Source organism: Carya illinoinensis, chromosome 15 (assembly GCF_018687715.1).
Source record: "Carya illinoinensis cultivar Pawnee chromosome 15, C.illinoinensisPawnee_v1, whole genome shotgun sequence".
Lineage (NCBI taxonomy): Eukaryota > Viridiplantae > Streptophyta > Magnoliopsida > Fagales > Juglandaceae > Carya > Carya illinoinensis.
Genome location: NC_056766.1, coordinates 41,840,008 through 41,865,436, shown reverse-complemented (window position 1 = coordinate 41,865,436; position 25,429 = coordinate 41,840,008). Strand labels below are relative to the sequence as shown.

Sequence of the window (25,429 nt, the reverse complement as noted above, 5' to 3'; positions counted from 1 at the left end):
AATTGATTCTCAAATAAAAAAAAATTTAGGTGGGGCTTTAATCCAAACAAAAGATACGATTATACTTCAAAAGCATGGAAAGACCTTTGCCGACCAAAATATCAAGGAGGACTTGGTATTAGAAGAACCTCTGATTTTAATCATGCTCTCATCTCCAAAATTGGTTGGAACCTGGTCATAAAAAATAAAAAATAAATAAAAAGAACCTTGCCTCTGCATTCATTTTTTCCCTCTAAGTATTTGAAGAACTCAATATTTTTGGATGTCTCACCCAAACACTCAGACTCTTGGTTTTGGAAATGTGCCCTAAAGTCAAAATCTCACATAGTTGCAAACTTGTGCTATCAGATAGTGATTGGTGCAAACACAAACGTATAGTCAAACCCTTGGATTCCCTCCCTTTCCTCTTTTAAACATGCCCCAAAAGATCAAAGTATACCAATTGTTCCAGATCTCACAATCTCGACCCTGATGCTAGAACAACCAAGAAGATGGAATGAGATTCTTCTCCATGCTCTCTTCACTCTAGTGACTGTGAATGAAATTCTAAAAATTCACCTGTCTCAAGCAGACAACCTGTATGTCTCAGATGAGCCAATCTGGACCAACCACAATTCAGGAAACTTCTCTGTGAAATCGTCCTATGCTTTGATCTTATCCCAGCAAACTCCCTAACAACCTACCTCATTCTCTAAATCTGATTGGAAGAAACTCTGGCATATCAAGATTCAAGACAGGTTAAAACTTTTTCTTTGGAAGGTATTCACCAACATACTCCCTACTAGGTCCAAACTTCAAACCCCTCCCTCCCCCCCCCCCTTTCAAATGGTGATATTCTTTATCCCCTTTGCCCAATAGAAGAAAAATCTATTGACCACCTTTTCGTAAGGTGCTCTCATTCTGAGATTTTATGGAGACTTTCTCCACGGCCAATGGACATCAACAATTTTGCATCTCAACCTCTCAATGAATGGTTAAAAGTTATATTGGATACCTCTAAGTTTTTTAACACAAACTCAAAAGAATCCCATAACTTCCAACTCTTGTCCATCATTTCTATGGATTCAATATGGTTTCTACGGACTCAGGACATTCATAAAGCTCATTGCCAACACCCTTTTCTTTTGTCAAAAACTGTGAACAAAATTTATCAAGAACACAAGCTCATGTGGAATACAAAAAGTCAACAGCAATCCAAACCTCCTAAATGGATTCCTCCTCCAGAAGATCATTTCTCTGTCTCCTATGACATAGCAATCAAAAGCTCCTCTTCAACTGTGGTTGCAATCTGCAGATGCAACACAGGGGAACTGATTTTTGCTGCCACCAAACTGATTGATTCCACCAACCCAGTTTTCGGGGAAGCCATGGCTGCTAAACTAGCCATTGAAGAGGCTATTCAAAGACAGATTCCAAATATAGTAATTGAAGGTGATTGTCAAGTGGTGGCTGATGCTCTCATCAATCCATATGCTTCCACAAAGTGGTCCATTTACAATGTAATTTTAGATTGCATCTTTCTACTACAATCCTTTCAGAAATGGACCTCTCAGAAAATTCATCGGCTTCAAAATCAATGCGCGCATTTATTAGCGTAATGGGCTGCAACAAACAATGTGCTTGGTTGCAACCCCTCATAAAATTAACTCCCTATCACCTTGATTTCCATAGTGGAAAGGGCCCACCTTATTTTGATCAAGCTTGTAATATTTCTATTTAGTAGTTGGTCTATAACCACTAACTCTAAATTTATGTAAGTTGTTTTTTAATGATCAAGCTTGCTTAGAAAAAAAAAATGATGTATTATACACTAAGCTTATGAATAACATAAGTTATCATCATCTTATTCCAAACAAGTGTATAGCACTTCACACTTCAGCATTAGACACAGCCAAGAAGCAACATCATAAAAATTCATGATACAGAGTACCCATTTTATCAGAAGTTGTTGGCATATTCTGGCTGGAGTTAAGTTTGAATTTGAGACTATCTGAATCTCCCTGTAAACAGCATCCTATACTTGCCACTATATATTCCAAGAAATTTACAACGGAGAAGTTACATGGAGATATTATACTAGAAAAATCTAATCAATTCCAGACATGAGAAATGCTCACTGGGAACCCTTATGCTGGGGTGGGAACCAACTCTACTTTTATTTTCTCATTGGGAAGAATTGGTTCCCCACTTAAGCATTTTCATTACATGATGGAGAAAGACAAGGATAGTTACTCTAGCATACTCTTTTTCAGGGCACATAAGAGGTCCTGCCCCAAAGGGAACATATGTGTAAGGAGAAGGCTTATTTTGTTCAAATCTAATAGGATTAAACCTTTATGGCTCTAAGAAGTATTTAGAGTTCTTTTGGGTTGAACCCACGCTCCAATATATCTAAAAAGAAATAAACAACCTCAATGGAATGAGAAAATCATAATTTGTTAGTTCAAATGAATAAGACTAATTAACCAGGGTGTAAGAATATAGTTTTAAGCGACTAATTCGCATTCCTATCTACATGAGCATTAAGGAATAAGAGCACTCTCAGTGGATTATGTGTAGCTGTATAAAACAATAATTAACTAAAAGCTACTCTACCTAATAGGATCCATTTCGCATTTGGTTTGTATCATAGAATGAAGAGTGTTTGCTCAACAACTGTTAGCTATTTTTAGATTCATATGCATTTTGCTCGTAATTCATCGGGAGTGCGCTAAGGAAATAATTTGATAATTTAACATGATATCAGAATCACTAATAATATACCTTCCACCCCTTGGGAATGATGTAGCCTTTATAGATGATATCCATCTTGGCTTCTCTAAAAGAACCTTGAAGTTAAGTGTTGGGTCAGGCTAGCGCTGATCCCACTCTTCGTCGTGACAGAGGTCAGGGTAGTTGTCGGGTAGCCAAGGAGCTAGACCTGTTCTCCTCCATAAGGGAGTCCTGGCAACTGCAAGGGTTGGGCCTACCTATCACCCCTCACGGAGAGGTAAGTTACCAGGAAGTTTGGGACTTAACCCTCTCCTGCTTGTTGACACTCACGAGAAAGGTAAATGTCGAGCAGTCGAGAGCCTGGCCCGCACTTTGCCACGGGAGGGATAAAGTAGCCTTAAGTGTTACACTCATCGTTTAGGTACCATGTGGGGAAGGTAAGTGTCAAACAGCTGAGCAGCCGGTCCGCACTTCGCCATGATGAGGACAGGGTAAGTTATTCACGCAGTCGAAAGGTTGGACCCGCTCTCCTCCGTAAGGGAGGTTGGGCTACCATAGGGGCTAGACCTGCCTATCTACCCACTCAGGGAGGTAAGTTGTTCGGACAGTTTGGAATTGGACCCGCTCCTGCCCGTTGACATCATAGAGAAGGTAAATGTTAGGTCAAACTAGTGCTAATCCCACTCTTCATCGTGGCAAATGTCGGAGTAAGTTGTTAGATAGTATACAGGTTAGACCCACTCTCTATCGCAGGAGGGAGAAGATGGTCTTAAGGCTCAACTCGCCCTTTGGCGCCTCACGGGAATTGGATAATCAGACCCGCTCCCGCTAGTTGACAGTCAAGTGGAAAGTAAGTTGTCAGGCAACCAAGGGCTGCCGCGCACTCCACCCGGGAGGGATAAAGCAACACTTGGGCGTGACTCATCCCTTTGGTACCCCACGGGGAGGTAAATAGTTGTTGGAGATTTCACTGATGGAGATTTATGTTGGTGGAGATTACGTTTAGGGCGATAACATTGGTGGAGATTACATTGATGGCGATATGGAGTTTACACATTTTATTCCTGCTTTCATTAATGGAGTTCGTACTGTCGACATAAAAATGTAAATTACAAATAATAAAATTTTTATTAATAAAACTCTTGCAGGCGCTCGACCTTCTGGGGGTGTGGCGGCTCGTTCCCTTATAAGTCTCGAAGACAATAGAAGATGGGACGGTTGTTGGTGGTGATCACATAGGGACCTTCATTTGACTTCACCTTCTTAAACGACTGAGGAGTGGACCACTTGCACCCCGCCAGCCCTGGTCTTTAATTTCTAGATGTAGCACTCTCGTGCTAGGACCTGTTCTTCTTGAATTTCTCCCTCCCTAAGAGGTTGGAAACTTTATCTTCAAGTTGTAGGTGGATGTTACTACCTTCAGGTTGTTAAGAGTTGGCCGGTCAATTATGGCATTGTAAGATGATAGGGCTTTTACCACCAAAAAGTTGACCATGACAGAGGTTGTCCAAGGGGCGTTGCCCACCAAGACAGACAGCGTGACGGTCCCAATTGGCTTGACCATCTCTCCAAAGAAACCTTTCAATGGCATGGGAGCTAGTTTGAGTCATGCAGCATCTATCCCCATCCAGGTGAAGGACGCCTAAAAGAGGATCTCCGCAGAGCTACCGTTGTCAAGGTTTTGAATTTCGTTCCATTCTGGCCGGAATTTGCCATTCCGGGGTAGTGTTTGGTACACTTTACCACCTCGTTCCGTTTCGTTTCAAATTCCAGTTATTCCAGTCAAATTCGGGTCATTTCGGCCGGAATTGAGCATTTCGGTCCCTATTTCATTTTGGATTATTTTTGTAATTTTCTTATACTTAGATGGCATTTTTGTAAATCTTAAATCCAAATGGTATTTAATTAATTCTAAAATATAAATATATTTATATAGTTTTAATTTTTTTTATAATTTTAAATATATCCCCTCATTCTCTATTTTTTTAAATATCATTATTTTTAATAATTTATCTATTCTTTTATTTTTTTTCTTTATTTTTGTGTCTTAACTCAATTTTATGATTTTTTTCAACATATATTCATTTTATAAATATTCAATTCTTCTATATATACACATATACATGATACACACTTACATATATATATGTATTTATTTTATTAGTTGTTAGTTTATATATACATATAAATATTTATGTATAATATATAATTAATCCTGAAACAGTACACCAAAACATACCGGTACCAAAATATTTCGTTCCAGTGCCTTAACTGAAATGGTCATCGAAACAATATTCAAAACTTTGGCCGTTGTTGACTAGGATTCTCCTTGTAGTGAAGTTGGCAACCAGCATAGTCACCACGAGGGAGTCATCATGTGGGTAGAGGACCCTCTCCTCCTCGTCTTTTCCAAATGAGATTATGGGGGTCGATTCGCTTCTCCTGAACTTGGCAGGGTAGTATTCGGGCAAGTACACTTCTCTATATCGAGCTTCCCTGGAGTGCGCCTTCCTCCTAGATGAGGCCGTGCCTCTATCGGTGAATCCTCCTGCGATGGTCCTAATTTCTCACAGTGGAGGTCCTTCCTGAAGTGATGACTAGAGGCGACCACGCGAGGCCCTTCCCTTCTTAGATTATCGACCCTATCGTTGCTCCTTTCATAGGATCTTGGCTTGCGAGCAAGAGGATATCTCGGCCTTGGCCAACCCACTTGCTCTCTTCCCCCATTCAAGGAAATGCAATTTTCTGCATTGTGGGTGGTGGATTGGTGGTAGGTAAAATAGCCAAGACTAGTGCTCTCGCAGCTATCCTCTTGGGTGGGCTAATGGTCGTCTTTTTGGATGTTGAGAGCTGATTGATCAAATCGAAGCTCCAGACCCTTCGTAGGGACTTCTTCCCTTATGTTATCGTGTGGCCCTTTCTCCATCTTCTTGCGAGCCTTACCTTTGGCTGGGGCCTTCCCTTTCTTGTTCCCGCGCTCCTATTCCTTCCTCTTGGGCTCGGTTAGGGCACGGAGTATATATCCGGAGTTGATGAAGTTATCAACTTGATCTATGAACTCCCGCAATGTGGCGAGAGTTCTCCTTGCCAGTTCCACCATGAACTGGGACTAGGATCATGCTCCTTATAGGAACTCTGCTAGGTTTATCTTCTTGTCTTGGTCATTTGTCGTCATCTGCTCCTTGTTGAACCTGGATAAGTACGCTTTCAGGATCTCATCTTCCCTTTGCTTGATGGTGAGGAGATATGCTACGAGGCACCTTCTTCTCCTGCTTGTAAACTGCTTGAGGAACAAGTAGGTCAATTCCCTAAAGCTGTCTATGGACTCGAGTGCCAAGGACCTGAACCATACCCTAGCCGGCCCCTTCAAGGTCAGCGGGAAAGCTCTGCAAGCCACCTCCCTTGGGAAACTGTGGATGGTCATATGAGCACTGAAGGTTTTCATGTGCTCGAGGGGGTCTCTGGTACCATCGTACATCTCCATGAGGGGAACCCGAAATTTCAACGAAGCCATTACCTCTTCAATGTAGGGTAGGCCCGTGCTGGTGTGCAATTGGTCTACTAACAACAACATGCCCATCTTTTTTGTCATTTCCTCGTACTTCCCTTTGGGATTACACAACTCACCCTGCATGCTCTTCCTTTCTTCCTCCGTCCCCCCCTCTAACATTCCTGGAGCCTACAACCTCATTGTTGTTTGGCTCTATGTCATTCTCTGGCTCATTAGTGGCTCCGCTAAGCATCTCGTTCTCCTTCCAAAGGGTTACCACTTGTCTACACAGATACTCTAGGGAAAAAATCCCCTTATAGGTAGGTCATAATTTTCATCGTCAAAAGTTAAGAAAATAACTCGTAATGTAAAGTACTACTGATGAGAATCTATCTTGTAAATCATGAAAATGCTGCTCTTTTTATCAAATGTTGCATGCACATCAGAATTTGCACTACGAGAATGAGATAATTAGTATTTCAGTCGGTACATTTTGTGATGATGTTTGCAATCTGTCGGTACGTAGTACTACTCGGTCCAACTTGTGTGACTAAGGGCTTAATTTGTAGATGATTTCGGGGTCTCTTTTTTAGTTTTGAATACATGCATGATAGTGGTGCAAAGTCGCAATAGAACTACCATGCTCGACATGATGTCGATGGAGATAGGCAGGCAGCACACCAGGCCGAGCTAGGTTCGCTCGTCAAAACATTTATAATCTGGCTGCGAAAATCATTTAGCTTTGATCTCTAGTGACAACTTACAAGAAAGAAAACAGGGTCTCCACCTTTGTTCATCAACATATATAAAAAAACCATATCTCAAGTTTATGTTTCTCACTCTCATGAGCACTCTCTGTTACAAAATTTCCTTTTAAATTCTCCCTCTGATAAGAAAATAGTACTGTTTGTTTCAAGATAATTATTACTTTGTGTTTGGGAAGAAAAAGAAAAGAAAAAAACTTGAGAGCTGGGATTCCAAGGTCGAGCTCTCGACTTCACCAAGTCCGTCCTCAACCAAAAGGTACGTACGTATGCGCCCATTAATTCCCTTTTGGAATAAATAATATATATGAATGATTAGAGTCTGATCATCATCAATATTCAACCTTATTTCACTCAAAAACTTCAATTCAGTGTGTGTGTGTATATACACATATAGATTAAGATCAAGCTGATGATCATAAAGAGTATTTAATTCATATTGGTTGGTCCAATTCTGCGTTTGAATTGATGAGAAACTGAACTGATTTTATTACATATAAATTTTTTAATTTCATAATTATATTTCTTAGTTTTAGAGATTTTTTTATATTTTATTCTTGGTGGAGAATTGAGTATTGATGAAATTTTAAGGTGGATACAAATATCGCATTTTTTTTATAAATTTGATAACCTACCCGACATGATCTGCTCGATCGACAGATGAATGGCATTTCTCATCTTAAGATATATGAATTACATAATACATAGAATATATATTATCAAGTTGATCATAGCATATAAATTTAGCACATGAACTACTTTATGGACCAACAAGCTGTAGCCTAAAACGGCTGAGCAACACTAATTCCTAGTATTTTCTTCTTCTCACGAGTGCTTTTGCATGTGTTTTTCTTCACTTTATTTTGTATTTTATCATAATTTTTATGTAGGTAATTGTTTATGATATGCTTCAATATCGAAGATTGGAGTAGTGATCATGATTTTTGGCCAGAAATAGGTGTTTTATTTTATTTTTTTGGATAGAGGATGTGGAAACTAAAGATAGCAGAAGGAGGGAAAGGATTAGTGAGTGTAAACAATTTCATCGGACGGGAATACTGGGAATTCGATCCTGATGCCGGTACTCTTGAAGAACGTGCTGAAGTTGAAAGAGCCCGTGAAGAGTATAAGAAAAATCGATTCATGAAGAAACAAAGTTCTGATCTTTTGATGAGAATGCAGGTTTATCTTTTTTCTCACCTCAATATATTTTTTATAATTTAACGAAAAGAAAAAAAATCTATTCATAAGCCACACTCAAGCACTAGTTCTCTGATCTTTTGGAAGATTTTCACATGAAATATGCTAAAATGTTAAATTGTTTGAGAGAAGAGGCAAATATATTGTTTTTTCCCTTTTTTGTTTGGAGCCAAAGAGTTCTATTATATATTTTCTTCTCTTTTTTTTTTTAGGGGTGCAAAGATAATTAGGTTTAGTAGTAAAATTGACTGCACATCGAATTTTTGTATATATATATATATATCATATATGTGTGTGACAATAATAAATATTGTAGGGTCTTCTTGATATGTCTTTTCTCTCCTACTTAAATCTCTCAAATTCAAATAATTATTCATGAAATTGAGACTACATCTAGCATAAGAACCTTTTACATTCAAACTTAAAAATGAAATTGAATATATATTCAATTGTTTTATGATAACTTTGTGGAATAATTGGAGAGTGTTTCTACTGCTCTTAAAAATATCTTATTAGTGCTTCTTTTCATATCGCACTAAATGTACTCGTGTATTAATTGGGAGAGCCAAAAATTCAATTTTGAGGGCTCAGATGAATATCACGATGTGACATCCATAAACGTGTGATTGTACATGCGAAAAAGATCAAATCCAATTTTTCTTTTTTTTTTTTTTTTTTTTTTTTTAACTTCCAAGTTCCGTGCATCTTTATTTAAAAGAGAAATACTTTAGTTACAAAAAAATTACACAAAAATAAATATATAAACTAATGTGACCTGATGTAGTACGTTAGATTATAAAGTTACTTTTAATGTAAAGTAGATCTAACGCATCACATGAATCCACGTCAGTTTGTATGTTTACTTTTGTATAATCTCTTTGTGTCTATAGCAGTTCTCCATCTGAAATAGATTTAAGGATTGTTTGGATTGAGAGAGTCTCTCAACTCATCTCATCTCATATTATTTAATTATTATAATTTTTTTAAATTTTCATACAAAATATAATAAACAATTCAATTTTTTCAAATTTTAAAACAAAAAATAATATTCTAATAATATTTTATTCAACTTTCATCATATCTCAACTCGCTATCCAAATCTCCCCATTTCCTAAGCTATTGTTGAACTTAAAGACTTCAAGTAAGAGAAAATTGAAAATTAAACACATTCAAGTGAGTCATACATCATTCATTGATATCTATATAAATATTTTGAGAAGTATTTAATGGCAACAAATCTCGTAAAATTTACTTGATGTGTATATCACTCTACCACTCTAAATTTAGACAACAACTTAGATTTCATAGCATTACTCTTATATTTTTACCATTTCATTAATGCTATTAAAGAGTAAAGTAGAATTAAGGATTTGTTTGGAAAGTGCGATGATCTCATCTCATTTCAAAAAAAAAATTATATAATTTTCTTTTCAAACATCACTTAAATACAAACAATTTTTAATTTCAAAATTTTAATTTTTTCAGCTAATCATTACAACTTTCTCAAACTTCCAAACAAAATATAAAAATAATACTACTTTTTTAAATTTTCAAATAAGAATATTATTAAGAAAATTATATTTTAACAATATTTAATTTTATAATATTTTTATTCAACTTTTTCTAATCTCTCATTTCCCAAAACTCAATAAAACATATTAACTCAAACTATTTCACTAATACTCAAAAATCATTTCATTTCTATTCACATAATTTCATCTAATTTAAAAGTCTTTCATTTCTTTCATTTTAATTTGGAGTTATCCAAGTATGGTACGTCCAATACATCATTATTTGAGATCCATTATAATTATTAAAAAAAATTAAAATACAAACAATTCTTCATCAGTGGTACAATGGGTGTTCCAAAAAATAAAGAAAAAAATACCATGAGGGAACGGGAGATTTAAATAGTTAGTGAACTGTGATCAAATTTCTGCCAAAAACATATTGGGATCAAATGACTCATGTGCTTTGTGTTGGAATCTTACAAAATGCAATCGTTGTTAACTTTATTTTTTGCATGAAATCTCAGCTTCGAAAGGAGAATCCATGTGGGGCAATTCCACCAGCAGTGAAAGTGCAAGAAACAGAGGAGATAACAGAGGAAGCAGTGACAATTACACTGAGAAGAGCAGTAAGCTCCCTTTCGTCCCTTCAGACCCATGATGGCCACTGGCCTGCTGAATTTTGTGGACCCTTGATTTATCTTCCACCCTTGGTACGTTTTTTTCCCACCATTACTTCAATACAAAGTTTTTTTCGGTTAGGATAAGTATGTATGCATAAACTCTTAAACTATTTAAATACAAGACATATGCTTTCTTTATAAAATTATTACATACTTTCGAAATAAGCATTTACACAGATGCAAATACACCTGTATCTTTGTTAAGAAATAAACTTATACACAGATGCAAATACACCTGTATATTTTTACAGTTATTTTTCTTATATGTTGCTTGACATACAAATCAACCCGCTGAATTTTTTGTAAGGCCTTTTAGATTGAAGTTATTACAATATGTAGGTATTTGCTTTGTACATTACTGGAGATCTCAGCCATATTTGGTCTTCAGAACACCGGAAGGAAATTATTCGATACTTTTATAATACTCAGGTGTCGTTTCTTTTTCTTTTCTTTTTTAAATATTCAAAAATGCTTTGCGTTGAAATATTCAGCCAACCAAGATGGCCTAGGAAACTGAAATTGTGGCTGGAAAATCAATATACATTTTTTCTTGTTTGTTGATTGGACAGAATGAAGATGGAGGATGGAGTCTCCATATAGTAAGTAAAAGCACAATGTTTGGCTCTGCTTTGTGCTATATTGCCTTGAGAATACTTGGAGAGGGACCTGAAGATGGTGAAGATAGGGCCATGGCTAGAGCCCGAAAATGGATCCTTGACCATGGTGGTTTAATGGCGATGCCATCATGGGGAAAGTTTTGGGTCTCGGTATGAACAATTTCTGGGTGTTCCCATAAATTCTTAGGAGCCAAATCTGATCCATCAGTATTAAATAAGAATTACTTTCAATGATTTTAGCAAATTATATCAGATTCTAACTTATTAGTAAATCAAAATAAGTTTCCATCATTTTAGCAAATTGAAACCTTGACTCTTGAGATTTCATGATAACATGCATATGTGGCTAGCAAGACAAAAGTATGACATATCTCTGGTGTCTAGGAAAAGGTATGACAGCTTTGGGTTGTGAAAACATGCATTGAAAGGAATTATTTTACAGGTTGTTCTTTAATGAAATAAACTGATGAAATATATTAAGATTTTTAACATGATATCTACATCAGCCTTTATTGTTCTATCTGTGTGGTGAGAACTCAAATGTCTCCCATGCATAGGTACTGGGAGCATATGAGTGGTCAGGCTGCCATCCAGTACCCCCAGAGTTCTGGCTTATTCCTAAATCTGTCCCTCTTAATCCAGGTTTTGGTCCTGACAACATCATTTTGGTTCAAGAAAGTGTGTTATAATGAACATTACTCAAACATTTATGCAGCAGTCGGTCTTGTGAATCTGTTGTATATACTCATGGCCTTTCATTATATGAAATGCAGGCATAATGCAATGCTACGCTCGCTTGGTTTACATGCCAATGTCTTATATATATGGAAAGAGGTTTGTTGGTCCGATCACCAAGTTGATTCTATCAATAAGAGAAGAGCTTTACAACGAGCCTTACTCTCTGGTTAATTGGAATAAAGCTAGGGATATAATTGCAAAGGTGGGCAGAATCTTCATCCTTTTGCGTTTCTTTTCCATTATGTTCAGCTCAGTAATTTCACTGTGCTAACTTAATGAATAGGAGGATCTCTACTATCCGCATCCTCTCATACAAGATCTGCTGTGGGGATTTCTTTACCATGTAGCAGAGCCTTTCCTGGCACGTTGGCCCTTTTCAATGTTGAGAGAGAAAGCACTAAAAGCTGCTATTGGTCATGTGCGTTATGAGGACGAGACCAGCAGATATCTATGCCTTGGAGGCGTAGAAAAGGTCAGTAACTATTCCTGCATTTAAATCATAATGAAAGAAAAATTTATAATTCGATGTGTCCTCAAAGAAATAAATTTGTAGGTGTTATGCATGATGGCTCGTTGGGTTGAAGATCCAAATTCGGAGGCGTACAAGCTTCATTTAGCCAGACTTCCAGACTACTACTGGGTTGCTGAAGATGGCTTAAAATTTCAGGTTGTATGATCATCCCTATCCTCTTTTAGGTACTGGTCCTTGATAAAACAAGAACTAAAAAAGCATAAATCAGCACTTCCACAAATAAGGGGCTATGTTCATGCAATCATGTATACTCAATTGTCAAGCCTAAAGAACTGCAAAATCATGGTGCCTTTTCATCTTTAATTGAAAATTCACTTAACAATGCCTGATATATTTGATGTAGAGTTTGGGCAGTCAGACATGGATTGCAGTCTTCGCTATTCAAGCGATTCTATCTTGTAATCTAAATGAAGCTTACAGGCCAACTCTTCGTAAAGCACATGATTTTCTGAAGGCTTCACAGGTAAGAATATATGTTAAATATCCCTTGCATGGAATGTGGACGATATGCTTCTAACTTGATCATGTTATTCTCTAGGTCAAAGAAAACCCTTCTGGGGACTTCAGAGCTATGTATCGGCACATAACTAAAGGATCATGGACATTCTCAATGGAGGACTACGGCTGGCAAGTCTCTGATGTCACAGGAGAGGGGTTGAAGGTAATGCTTCAATTCTGTCATGATACATGTATATACTAAAATCCCACATTCTCAAGGTTTGTTCCGAAGGAAGAATTCAACTTTTGGCTAAACCTTCTCTTCTGCAGGTTACACTTTTGCTCTCACAGATATCAGAGGACCTAGTTGGGGAAAAACTTGATACTGAGAGGTTTTATGATGCTGTCAATATCATTCTTTCTCTACAAGTAAGAATTTATCCTACCAATACCCATACTTCTCTTTTGACTCAGTTAATAAAACTAAAAGATCAATTATACTCCACATCTTTGATTTTATCATCTTTAATCGCCCTTGCTAATAATATGACACATATTAAGTGGCTTCATAGGGAAAAAAAGGCGCTAAAAACAGGACAGCTGATGTGATTGATAATAACAAAATTGAGGATGAAGAACAATATTTCTCAAACTAAAATGGTTCATCTCACTTCAGTAACTTCATTATGTTGCATTTCTAAAATGGTTCACCAAAATAATTAAATTTCTTTCAATTGCCAATGTAGAGTAGTAATGGTGGTTTCCCAGCATGGGAGCCTCGGAGAGCATACACATGGATGCAGGTAACGTCTCCAACAATTATAATTAACTCCTCTACATAACTCGTTTCCACATCTCAATTTTTGCATGAGGGAGGTTTGTTCATACTTATGACAAGAAATCATTGTGCTAGTTTTTCTGTACTCGTTAACATATTTTTTATACATCTTTGAGCTTGCAGAAGTTCAACCCCACGGAGGTCTTTGAGGATCCTCTGTTTGAGAGAGAGTAAGATAATTTCACAACAGCAATTGCCATGTTAGTGGTCTGTTTGCTTCCTCACGCGAAAAAATGTGTCACCTTATAGGTACGTAGAGTGCACTTCATCAGCAATACAAGGTCTCGCACTCTTCAGGAAATTCTACCCCAAACACCGAAGGAAGGAGATAGACAGTGGCATTTCCAAGGCAATTCAATTCATTGAGAACATACAACGACCTGATGGATCATGGTAATATGTTATTTTCACACATTGCATTCTTGAAAACAATATTGCTCTATACATTACTGTGAACTTTTCTCTCTAATCTCACTCTACCTAGAAACTGAGATAAAAGAAGCCTATTATGGTTATAACAGTAGGAGACTGCATAAGATGTTACTGTCTTTCTTTTGGTTAGAGTTAGGATTATTAAAGGTGGAAACATGAGTATTTACAGAGACTGGCATTTATACAGGTATGGTAATTGGGGGATTTGCTACACCTATGGTACATGGTTTGGTGTAGGGGCATTGGCAGCCTGTGGAAGAAACTACCAAAATTGTCCTGCTTTGCGCAAAGCTTGTGAGTTTTTGCTATCAAAGCAACTACCCAATGGAGGATGGGGAGAGAGTTACCTTTCAAGCCACAACAAGGTATTTGTTATTTGTTTCAATTTGAATATGAAAAGAGATAGAGGAATGTGAAAAGAGAGAAATCAAGTGAGTTTCTTTGGGAAACAGGTGTGGACAAATCTAGAAGGTAACCGAGCAAATGTAGTCCAAACTGCATGGGCTGTGTTATCCCTCATTGAGGCAGGACAGGTGATTCTATCATTTTCTGCTTGATTATGTGAGTGATTGCATGTTAAAGTTGCTGCATGTACAACATTGTTAAGATTGAGGGTACCAATGTGTCTTCAATAGTGTAGAGTTGGCTATATATAAGTTGGGGAAGTATCATGACAAGGTCAGGAATCCAACAACAATAATTTATGACAGTTAGATTCTAGAATAATGCATGTTAATGGAGAAAATAAAAACGTACTTTCCATTTTAGAGCTTGAAAAAAGAGTGATTCAAAAGTTTTGTTCATGAATTACTTTATACTTACAAGTTGCAGTACACGATAAGAATCAAGTTAAGCAGAAGCCAAAAGCCATTGGCATGTCAACCTTCTTTTTCTGCATAATCCTGCATGTACTCTAATTTTGGATGAACTTTTGCGACTTTGTGTAGATGCAATACATTTTGAAGTTGTAGTCTTTATTGTCTATATCTGATTAACAGATGTCTATCTAAAGCAAGTCTCCCATAAAAGACTAAAGGACTCAATGAGTTATAGAAAGAAGAGGCATCACTTTAAAAAGCTAAACCAGCTTATATACAAAATATATATATATATATATATGTATGCTTTAAACAATCAGGCTAAGTCAAGGAAGTCAGAACTTAATTGCATGGTCTCAAAATTTTAAAGTCGATTGTTTAATGACTGCTTTAGAAGTACACCTTTGGAAAATTCTCTTTGTAAGTTTACTTATTGATACACCAACAACTTATAAATAGTACAACTCCACACCTATTATGTAAGCTCTAATGTTTTTCCTAATTTAGGCTAAGATAGATCCAACACCAATCCATCGCGGAGTAAGGTTATTGATCAACTCACAAATGAAAGATGGTGACTTCCCTCAAGAGGTAATTCATGTTTATTCAAAACCCAGCACACTTCGTTAACTTAAGTGTTCATCTTAGTTATCTTCTTCCGTTTCCCCATATAAAAAAACAGTTTTTTACACACAAAGTTATCATTTTCAAGCATAAAATGACGAATGGTTACTGTCAACAGGAAATCACAGGGGTATGTTTTAGGTATTGTGGACTCAACTACGCAGCATATAGAGACATTTTTCCCTTGTGGGCTCTTGGTGAATATCGAAATCGAGTTCTGCTTCCCTAATACGTACCTCAATCTGAAGTTCACCACCCCAAATATACAGCTTCAAAGGCCATGCTACCTCTCTTCGATACACATACAAAATCTCATACCAGCAAGAAACATAGATAATACTTGCCACAAATAATATATATATATAGACATTCACTTCTGCTTGAAAGATTTAAAATATGTCTCTCTTTTTTCTCTATAAGCAGAAGTCATAAGATGTAAAATGTCATGATGCATTTACTTGTGTAAGCAACTCTTATAAATTATTTCCTCTACTCAATAACGTGAAGGCAATCGAATTATATGGAAAGATAAATAATACTATTTTATTTTATCTAATTTTGTGAATTATTTTTTGTTTCTAGTTTTATGTCTGTAACTGTTTTAGTTTATTTTCTAAATTTGTTTAGTTTTTACATTTCTTGTTTTTTTAATTTATTTTTTGTTTTTTAGTTTCCAAATTTAGGTCTTGATTTAGGTGTTCTTCTGATGCTAATTTACTTTTCATTTTTAAGTTTTTTTTTTTTAATTTTAATTTTAGTTGTTTCTTAATGTTGTACATAGTGGTTCGGTTCGAATCAGGCGAAAGCAAAGGCATTTGTTATCTTTTAATCTTAATTTTCTATTTTTAAGATTTTGTGCTGCATGACAAGTGACAACTTCTGATTTTATTAAATATGTTGACTCCGACAGTGCCATGTAAGAATTATCGGTACACTTAGGGTACAGGATTCGGGCTACTAAGCAATTATAAGAAGAGAAATGATATTTGCAGTCGTGGTTATGTAAGTGTCATGCAGTCTTTTTAAAAAAAATAAATTAATACTGAATCTACAAAAAAAAAAAAAAACTAATTTTTTAATCGTAGACCTCACTCTTTTTCAAAACGATTGTGCAACGTTTGTATATTTCACGACTGTATATAGTATTACTCTTATAAGAATTATCCAAATTCGAAATATAAAGCATGAATAGTTTTTTTTTTCCAGAAAGTATCCTAAATTCTCGTTTGAATTTTGAAATCAGACAAAGCTGATCTAATGAATAATGGATGAAATTATCAGTTTTTAATATGTAATGATATTTGAATAAAAGAAAATTAATATTACAGTAAGATGTGCAATTCTCACACACTCACTTTATCAAAAGTAGATAAATCTGGGATCCATATAAAAACTATTTTTAAGGCCTTTCTTTTAAAAAGGAAAATGCACGGAACTTATACATCCTAAAATTGTATCTAGCATTACTCTAAAATAAATCTATTTTTAATTTAATATTGTTAAATACAGTTCTAGGTATATAAGTTTGGCACACTCCATTTGAAAAAATAAATAAAATCCATTAAAAAAATAATTTTTTCATATGAATTCTAGATGTACATACTTTCTTCATAGGGAATGTGCTGGAATTACACACCCTAGGATTATAAATATTAGTTCTCTTTGTAATTTTTTTATTGACACGTCAACTACACTGCTGAGTGGAAGGCTGTGACATCGACTTACATTAAAAAAAAAAAAAAAAAAAAAAAAAAAAAAAGAAATGGGAAGAAGAAGTATTGATACTTTGATTCTTATGAAGTATATAATAGATCTTACAGTAAATGATGTATTACACTCCAGGCTTATGAATAACGTAAGTCATCATCTTATTCCAAACAAGTGTATGGCACTTCACACTTCAGCATTAGACACAGCACAGAAGCAGCATCACATTACCAACACCTACACAACATAGATTTCACACTGCAGCAGAAAAATTCATGATACAGAGTACCCATGTTATTAGAAGTTGTTGGCATATTCTGGCTGGAGTTAAGTTTGAATTTGAGACTATCCGAATCTCCCTGTAAACAACATCCTATACTTGCCACCATATATTCCAAGAAATTTATAGAGGGGAAATTACTTGGAGATATGATACTAGAAAAGCCTAATCAATTCCAGACATGAGAAATACTCACTGGGAACCCTTCTGCTGGGGTGGAACCCAACTCTACTTTTATTTTCTCATTGGGAAGAATTGGTTCCCACTTGAACATTTTCATTACATGATGGAGAAAGACAAGGATAGTTACTCTAGCATACTCTTTTCCAAGGCACATAAGAGGTCCTACCCCAAAGGGAACATATGTGTAAGGAGAAGGTCCATTTTTTTCGAATCTAATAGGATTAAACCTTTCTGGCTCTAAGAAGTATTTAGAGTTCTTTTGGGTTGAACCCACGCTCCAATATATCTGAAAAGAAATAAACAACCTCAATGGAATGAGAAAATCAGAATTTGTTAGTTTGAATGAATAAGATTAATTAACCAGGGTGTTAGAATATTGTTTTAAGCGACTAATTCACATTACTATCAACATAAGCACTAAGGCATAAGAGCATTCTTAATGGATTATGTGTAGTTGTATAAAACAATAGTAAACTAAAAGCTACTTTACCTAATAGGATGCATTTTGCATTTGGCTTGTGTCATAGAATGAAGAGTGTTTGTTCAATGATTGTTAGCTATTTTCGATTCATATGCATTTTGCTCATAATTCATCAGGAGTGCGCTAAGGAGACCCGATAATTTGATAATTTAACATAGTATCAGAATAGCTGATAATATACCTTCCGCCCCTTGGGGATGAGGTAGCCTTTACAGATGATATCCGTCTTGGCTTCTCTAAAAGAACCTTGAATAATTGTTCTATGCCTCATCACCTCGTTCACAAAGTTCCAAGTGTATCTCATCTTTTGGATGTCATCCCAACATAGCACTTCTCTTGGCTTCATTAACTCGGTTCTCTCTCTCTGCTCTATCAAACAAAAGAAGTTTAAAGGAGCTATTTTGTTATAGATATAGGCATCAATTTAATAACAAATAAAATTTCATGTGTGATGCATAAAATAAAACAATGTCTAGAATAAGTAAAATAAATAAAGTGAGACAGTCCTTACATGAAAGATTAAAAAATAAAAACAAAACCAAATTAATCAAATACCTCTTAGAACCTCATTGTAGTGGCGAGGCATCTCTTCAAGATATTTCATAGCAAAAGTGATAGTGGCAATAGTAGTATCATGGCCTCCAATAAGAAATGCCAAGATCTTATCTGCAATCTCCAACTCTGTCATGAACCCATCTTCTCCCCAGGGCACAGCAATCATTTGCGTCAGGACGTCCTGTGTTGGAGAGGCCAAATTCTTTGCTAATGCTTCCCTCCTCTCCTTAATAATAAAATAAATCTCTTTCCTAAGAGCTTCTGCAGCTTTAATTGCATGATAAAAAGGTGTCCCCGGGATATTCAAATGTAGGGATAGAATTCCTCTATTTAATGTATTGAAATGGTACAGAAGCTTGGAGACTTTTTCACTATTGTTTTGGCAAGCTAATGTAAACGTGTAGAGTTGTGCCATAGAATGAACCTTAACTTCATCTTTGTTCTCCCAGTGACTCTGCAAATGGGTTCTTGAGATAGAATCGATTGACGCCACCAACTTCTAAGTCTCGTTGAATTTGAAGAACAAAGACATGAACTTTCGGGCCTTTGCAGCATCATGTTCAATGGGCACAAAAGCAACGACTTGCTGTTAATTGAAGAAGATGAATATGTTTGCTGCAGCGCCTGAAAATACGATGAATTTCTCCCCAAGAATGGAAGTTTTGAATACTTTGGAGGAGTACTGTTGCGCCTCTGGCCTATCTAAAAATCACACAAGACGATAGAGAGACAATATTTAAGTGGTTCGGCAACTTGCCTACGTCCACTGAAGCGGAAACTCAATATTTTCAATATGTTTGTACAAAATTACAAACTCAGAAACAAGCTCTCTATCTCTGAAATGATTCCCCTATTCTAAGTTTCCCCAAAACCCATATTTCGCCCAGCCCTTTGCCTTGATCTCTCATCGCAGTGAGGATAATTTACACCATTGCAAATGATCTCCTTTTATAGGAGAAGTCCACCTAACGTAGCCACCATAGTTGACAACCAAGAAATTTCCAGCAGCTTTCCTTGACTGTTGAGGGGCTGTTGCAACTTTCTAGGACTAGTGGGAAGCTTCTTTCAGTGGGTGGGTGGTTGTAAATTCAAATGGCAATTCACACTTTGGGTGTTTCCAACAATCACCCCCTCCACCTAAGTGTGCCATACTAGAATGTTACAAACGGTTGCATCATTCAAATGATTGCACTTCTTCATTGGAAAGCTCGTTAGCCATGAGAGATTTCCGCTACCAAATGCATCTGCAGGTACGTCTTCAAATGGATGTCCAGATGCCTCTCCAAATGCATCTCCAAATGCATCAGCATCGTCTACATCCACGGAGCTTGGAAGGGATTTTCTTTAGAGGAGATTTACAAGTACATTATTGCACAATCTCAACTCTCTAAAATTCTTCTTTCGCTCAAGTCCATGAGTCCGCACTCACGTACACCTTGAGCAAACTGAACTTCGCTAAAGCCACAACCGAGCGAACAATCTACCTGGTGCCTTTACATCTTTCAAACCAGGCTCCATAATCCTATAATCACACCAATCTCCAACTTGGAGACTGGTTCTCAACATGCTAGCCTCTATCTCCAGCATGATCCCTTATCATCTTTACAATTTTACAGCTCATGTCTTTAAGTTAGAAGACTAACTAAAGTGATGCATAACTTTAGTTCATCACGTACAATGCCCTTAATCAACACATCTATATAAGGCAACACATCTCCCACTGCACTGGGAATCAATGGTCTCACACGGACCTTGACACATATCAGAGAACCTGTTGCTGAGGTCTCCATCTCTGACCTGGGCGACTGACTCCTCATCCTGCTGCTAACATATCCTATCTTCAGTCGATGTGTTCATCTTTTGTGCAGTCTCTGCTAACTTCGACTTGCATAATCTCCATTCTTGCAAGATTTTTCTTCATATTGTAATTCACTACCTTCATTCAGCATGATATAGTTTAAGGTAGTAACCACCATAGAGGTCTGATCATCTTGGCAGTCATGCAATCATCAACTTTAGGTGTAGATATCCCTGGAACATCTAACGTTTTGTTCCCATCTCTCACCCCTTTGCTTCATGTCGTGGTCTAGGGAGATTTCTTCAAGTTTAGATGAGGAAAAGTAAAACTGAGTTCTTTTTACTTCCTCATCTAATTCACATGACCATTACCACGAGCCAAGACCAATGAATCATCTGTGACCTTCCACACCCTTTTGAGAAAACACACCTGACTGATTGTTATCTTCAAGCTGTCTTTAACAGTATTGTGCATTGCAAGAAATACGATGATATGTATTTCTTTAGTCACCATATTCACAACATCATTATCAGTTTTCTCCTGATTTTAGCAGTCTTTTGTGGCCTGTCTTGCCACAATTCCTAGCGAGTCATCTGTTGTCTAGATCTTGACTTTTCTCTGCTCTTATTCTTGGATTTTGACTAATCCAAGCTTCTGCCCTGATTATCAACATTCAAAACCAACAAACTTGAGATCTTGCCAGAACCTCTTCTGCGCACCTCCTCATCTAGGATAAGATATCTTACATTAAGAAACTTCGATTTCGACTTCCTTGCAAAATTACTCATAGCCATTCTCATGACCTCCCAACACTTTGACCACAACGCCAAATACTATTAGGCAACAATAGTACCTTCTGCATTTTTTGAAGTTGAACTGTTTCTTCATCTGCACTTTGTTATTTGCAACTGGCTTTTCAAAGAAAGCCACAATGAGATCCGTTGCGGTTCTCCTCTTAATAACATTATGCTCCATGAGTTGTATGACTGCCAAAACCTGCTGATATAACAAATTAATCAGCATTGTCCAATGATCTAAAGTTTGCTCCTCAAACTTCACGATCCCAACTGGCTTAAATCAAGCCCAAACGAACTGAGTCCGGCAACATTAGACTCCAACTGGCTAACATCAAGCCCCAAAACCAATGAGTCTGGCACAACTACAATTGGCTAAGATCAAGCCCAAAACAAATGAGTCTGTCACGACTCCAATTGGCTACAATCAAGCCCTAAACAAATGAGTCCATCACGACTCCAACTGACTGCGATCAATCCAAAAAACATGAGTCCATCACGACTCCAACTGGCTGCTATCAAGCCCACAACTGATCTGAAGTATGAATGGTCCAAATCATTAATACCGATATCGAATCTCAATATTTTCACCGTACGGATGAGTCCATAATGATCCAAATAATTTGTCAGTACTATTTGATCATCGTCATTAAACTCCAACTGACGTTGATCAAGCCCAAAATGATCTGCAACTAGTGGACGGTTCAGATCGAATGTACTGATGGCGAATCTCAACATTCTCACCGTACAGATGAGTTCGGAATGATCCAAATAGTTTGTCAACACTATTTGATCATCACAATTGAACTCCAACTAGCGTAAATCTAGTCCAAAATGATCTGCAACTATCGACGGTTCAGATCGAAAGTACCGATGGCGAATCTCAACATTCTCACCATACGAATGAGTCCGTAATGATCCAAATAGTTTGTCAGTACTATTTGATCATCACAATTGAACTCCAACTAGCTTAGATCTAGTCCAAAATGATCTACAACTATCGACGGTTCAGATCGAAAGTACCGATGGCGAACCTCAACATTCTCACCATACGAATGAGTCCGGAATGATCCAAATAGTTTGTCAGCACTATTTGATCATCGTAATGGAACTCCAACTGGCCTAAATCTAGCCCAAAATGATCTGCAACTCATGGACAGTTCAAATCGAATGTATAGATGGCGAATCTCAACATTCCCACCATACAGATGAGTCTGGAATTATCCAAATAGTTTGTCAGCACTATTTGATCATCGCAATTGAACTCCAACTAGCGTAGATCTAGCCCAAAATAATCTGCAACTATTAAGGGTTCAGATCGAAAGTACCGATGGCGAATCTCAACATTCTCACCGTACAGATTAGTCTGGAATGATCCAAATAGTTTGTCAGCACTATTTGATTATCGCAATTGAACTCCAACTGGCTACGATCAAGCCCACAACTGATCTAAAGTTTGAATGGTCCAGATCATTAGTACCGATCACGAATCTTAACATTCCCACCATACGGATGAGTCCGGAATGATCCAAATAGTTTGTCAGCACTATTTGATCATCGCAATTGAACTCCAACTGCGTAAATCTAGCCCAAAATGATCTGCAACTATGGACGATTTAGATCAAAAGTACCAATGGCGAATCTCAATATTTCCACCATACAGATGAGTCTGGAATTATCCAAATAGTTTTTCAGCACTATTTGATCATCGCAATTGAACTCCAACTAGCATAGATCTAACCCAAAATGATCTGCAATTATGGACGGTTCAGATTGAATTTACTGATGGTGAATCTCAACATTCTCGCCGTACAAATGAGTCCAGAATGATCCAAATAGTTTGTTAGCACTATTTGATTATCGCAATTGAACTCCAACTAGCGTAGATCAGCCCAAAATGATCTGTAACTCTGAACAGTTCAGATCGAAGGTACCGATGGTGAATCTCAACATTTTCACCGTACCGATGAGTTCAGAATGATCCAAATAATTTGTCAGCACTATTTGATCATCGCAATGGAACTCCAACTGCGTAGATCTAGTCCAAAATGATCTGCAACTCTGAACAGTTCAGATCGAAGGTACCGATGGTGAATCTCAACATTCCCACCGTACCGATGAGTCTGGAATGATCCAAATAGTTTGTCAGCACTATTTGATCACCATAATGGAACTCCAACTGGTGTAGATCTAGTCCAAAATGATCTGCAACTCATGGACGGTTCAGATCGAATGTACCGATAGCGAATCTCAACATTCTTACCTTACGGATGAGTCCAAAATGATCCAAATAGTTGGAAACCACTATTTAATCGTTGAAATCGGACTCCGAATGGTTTAGATCTAACCCAAAATTGATCTGCAACTTTTGGACGGTTCAGATCAGTCTTCTGCTACAGTAGCATGTGGGGGCACGTGGGAGAGTGTCTCCCACGCATCTTCTTCCTCCCACCGCGAGTGGGGGCACGTGGGCGCGTGTTTCCCACTCTTCTTCCTCTGATGCGATTTAGGCGCGTCTGTGCACTCTCCAACTTCTAGGGGCGCGTACGGGCTCCTCCGGCATCCGTTTTTTATGCCGTTTATGGCAATTAATTCGTCTTGACGCGAGAAACATAACTATATGGTCAAAAGTTAATTTTGATCAACTTGATTTTTCTGGAAAGTACGAAACCAAAGCTCTGATACCAATTGTTGCGCCTCTGGCCTGTCCAAAAAGCACACATGACGATAGAGAGATAATATTTAAGTGGTTCGGCAACTTTCCTACGTCCACTGAAGCGGAAACTCAATATTTTCAATATATTTGTACAAAATTATAAACTCATAAACAAGCTCTCTATCTCTGAAATGATTCCCCTATTCTGAGTTTCCCCATAACCCATATTTTGCCCAGCCCTCTGCCTTGATCACTCACCCCAGTGAGGATAATTTACGCCATTGCAAATGATCTCCTTTTATAGGAGAAGCCCACCTAACATAGCCACCATAGTTGACAACCAAGAAATTTCCAACAGCTTTCCTTGACTGTTGAGGGGTTGTTGCAGCTTTCTAGGACTAGTGGGAAGCTTCTTTCAGTAGGTGAGTGGTTGTAGATTCAAATGGCAATTCACACTTGGGGGGTTTCCAACAAGTACTTGCTTGTTCTCTTTGACACAAAGTTCTCTACTGCTCCTTGTTGGATTGCAGCCAAAAATTGCAGGGTTTCACCCATAATCGGCCAGCCAAAACTTCCAGGAGGGAGTAGTGTTGGTTTGGTGCCAGGAACATCTTCTTTGGTTTTATAAGTGAAGGAATAAAAAAAAAAATAGAGAAACGGCAAAAACAAGGGAGACTAGGAAGAACGAGGAGGAGGAGAAGGAGAAGACTTACATTGTTGAGTTGTGAGAAAGTGTACTGATACAGAAAAAAATAAAAATAAAAATAAATAAAAAATAAAAAAAAACTGCACCAACACCTCATCAATATAGACGCACCAACAAAGCCGTTAAAAAGGAAAATGTTATCATTGCGCAAATTAAGCACAGCGCCATGATAATAATAATAACTATTAATAAGAAAAAAGCTACTTTGCCGGCTAATGCAATACCTCTAGTCAAAAAATTTTGTCTTTTTACTTAATGATTAAAAAAATAATTTTAAATATATTGGTGTATTTTTTTATTTTTTAAAAATATATAAATACAATATAAATAATTAAATTTACTATTTTTTATATATTTAAGTTTTTAAGAGTAGTGATTTTATTAGGAGTGGATAGTAGGGTGCAGGGCCCTGCCCTAACCCCCCCCCCCCCCCCCCCCCCCCGGTGCACAGATGGGGCGGGGCTCCATGCTTACAAATGCAGGTTAAGTGGCCCTCCCCTCCCTCACGACCCCCCCTTTTTCTATGTCTTTTTTAAGTCTCTCTCTCTCTCTCTCTCTCTCTCTCTCTCTCTCTCTCTCTCTCTCTCTCTCTCTCTCTCTCTCTCTCTCTCTCTCTCTCTCTCTCTCTTCGTCCAGCGTTGCCGTCATACGCACTATGCTATCGTCGTTGCCCACACTACATGGTCGTCGTCCATCTACATCTCCGTCGCTAAAGGTAAGAATCTAATCTTCAAGCTCTTTTTTTTTTTTTTTGGTTAATTTTTAGACCCAGAAATAGCTTTTGGGCTGATGGCCCATTTGGAGGCGAACAGATGGGTTGTCCGCCCCCGCACCCCTATAACCTAACAGTGTACTCCACCCCCACACACCAAGGG

At 37.3% G+C, this 25,429-nt stretch overlaps 2 protein-coding genes across 5 annotated transcripts; one reads left to right on the top strand and one right to left on the bottom strand.

Moving 5' to 3' along the window:
- Positions 1–6,798: 6,798 nt before the first annotated feature.
- LOC122295685 (lupeol synthase-like) lies at positions 6,799–15,945 on the top strand. 4 transcript variants are annotated; one of them, XM_043104772.1, is made up of 19 exons: positions 6,799–7,225; positions 7,951–8,148; positions 10,202–10,387; positions 10,697–10,786; positions 10,927–11,124; positions 11,532–11,616; positions 11,748–11,914; positions 11,996–12,184; positions 12,266–12,379; positions 12,588–12,707; positions 12,783–12,905; positions 13,013–13,111; positions 13,429–13,485; positions 13,644–13,690; positions 13,770–13,913; positions 14,140–14,317; positions 14,405–14,485; positions 15,278–15,361; positions 15,513–15,945. In XM_043104772.1, the coding sequence occupies exons 2-19, from the start codon at positions 7,954–7,956 to the stop codon at positions 15,621–15,623; spliced, it is 2,268 nt and encodes a 755-aa protein (XP_042960706.1). In that variant the 5' UTR covers positions 6,799–7,225; positions 7,951–7,953; the 3' UTR covers positions 15,624–15,945. The 4 variants fall into 4 exon arrangements, with proteins under 4 accessions (XP_042960706.1, XP_042960705.1, XP_042960704.1 ...); XM_043104771.1 differs by having other exon boundaries at positions 7,925–8,148; XM_043104770.1 differs by having other exon boundaries at positions 7,857–8,148.
- Positions 15,946–17,550: 1,605 nt separating this feature from the next.
- Positions 17,551–18,766, bottom strand: LOC122296951 (beta-amyrin 28-monooxygenase-like). The gene is made up of 3 exons (XM_043106747.1): positions 18,601–18,766; positions 18,227–18,414; positions 17,551–17,850 (listed from the first exon to the last, which is right to left on the bottom strand). The coding sequence occupies exons 1-3, from the start codon at positions 18,764–18,766 to the stop codon at positions 17,551–17,553; spliced, it is 654 nt and encodes a 217-aa protein (XP_042962681.1).
- Positions 18,767–25,429: the final 6,663 nt, after the last annotated feature.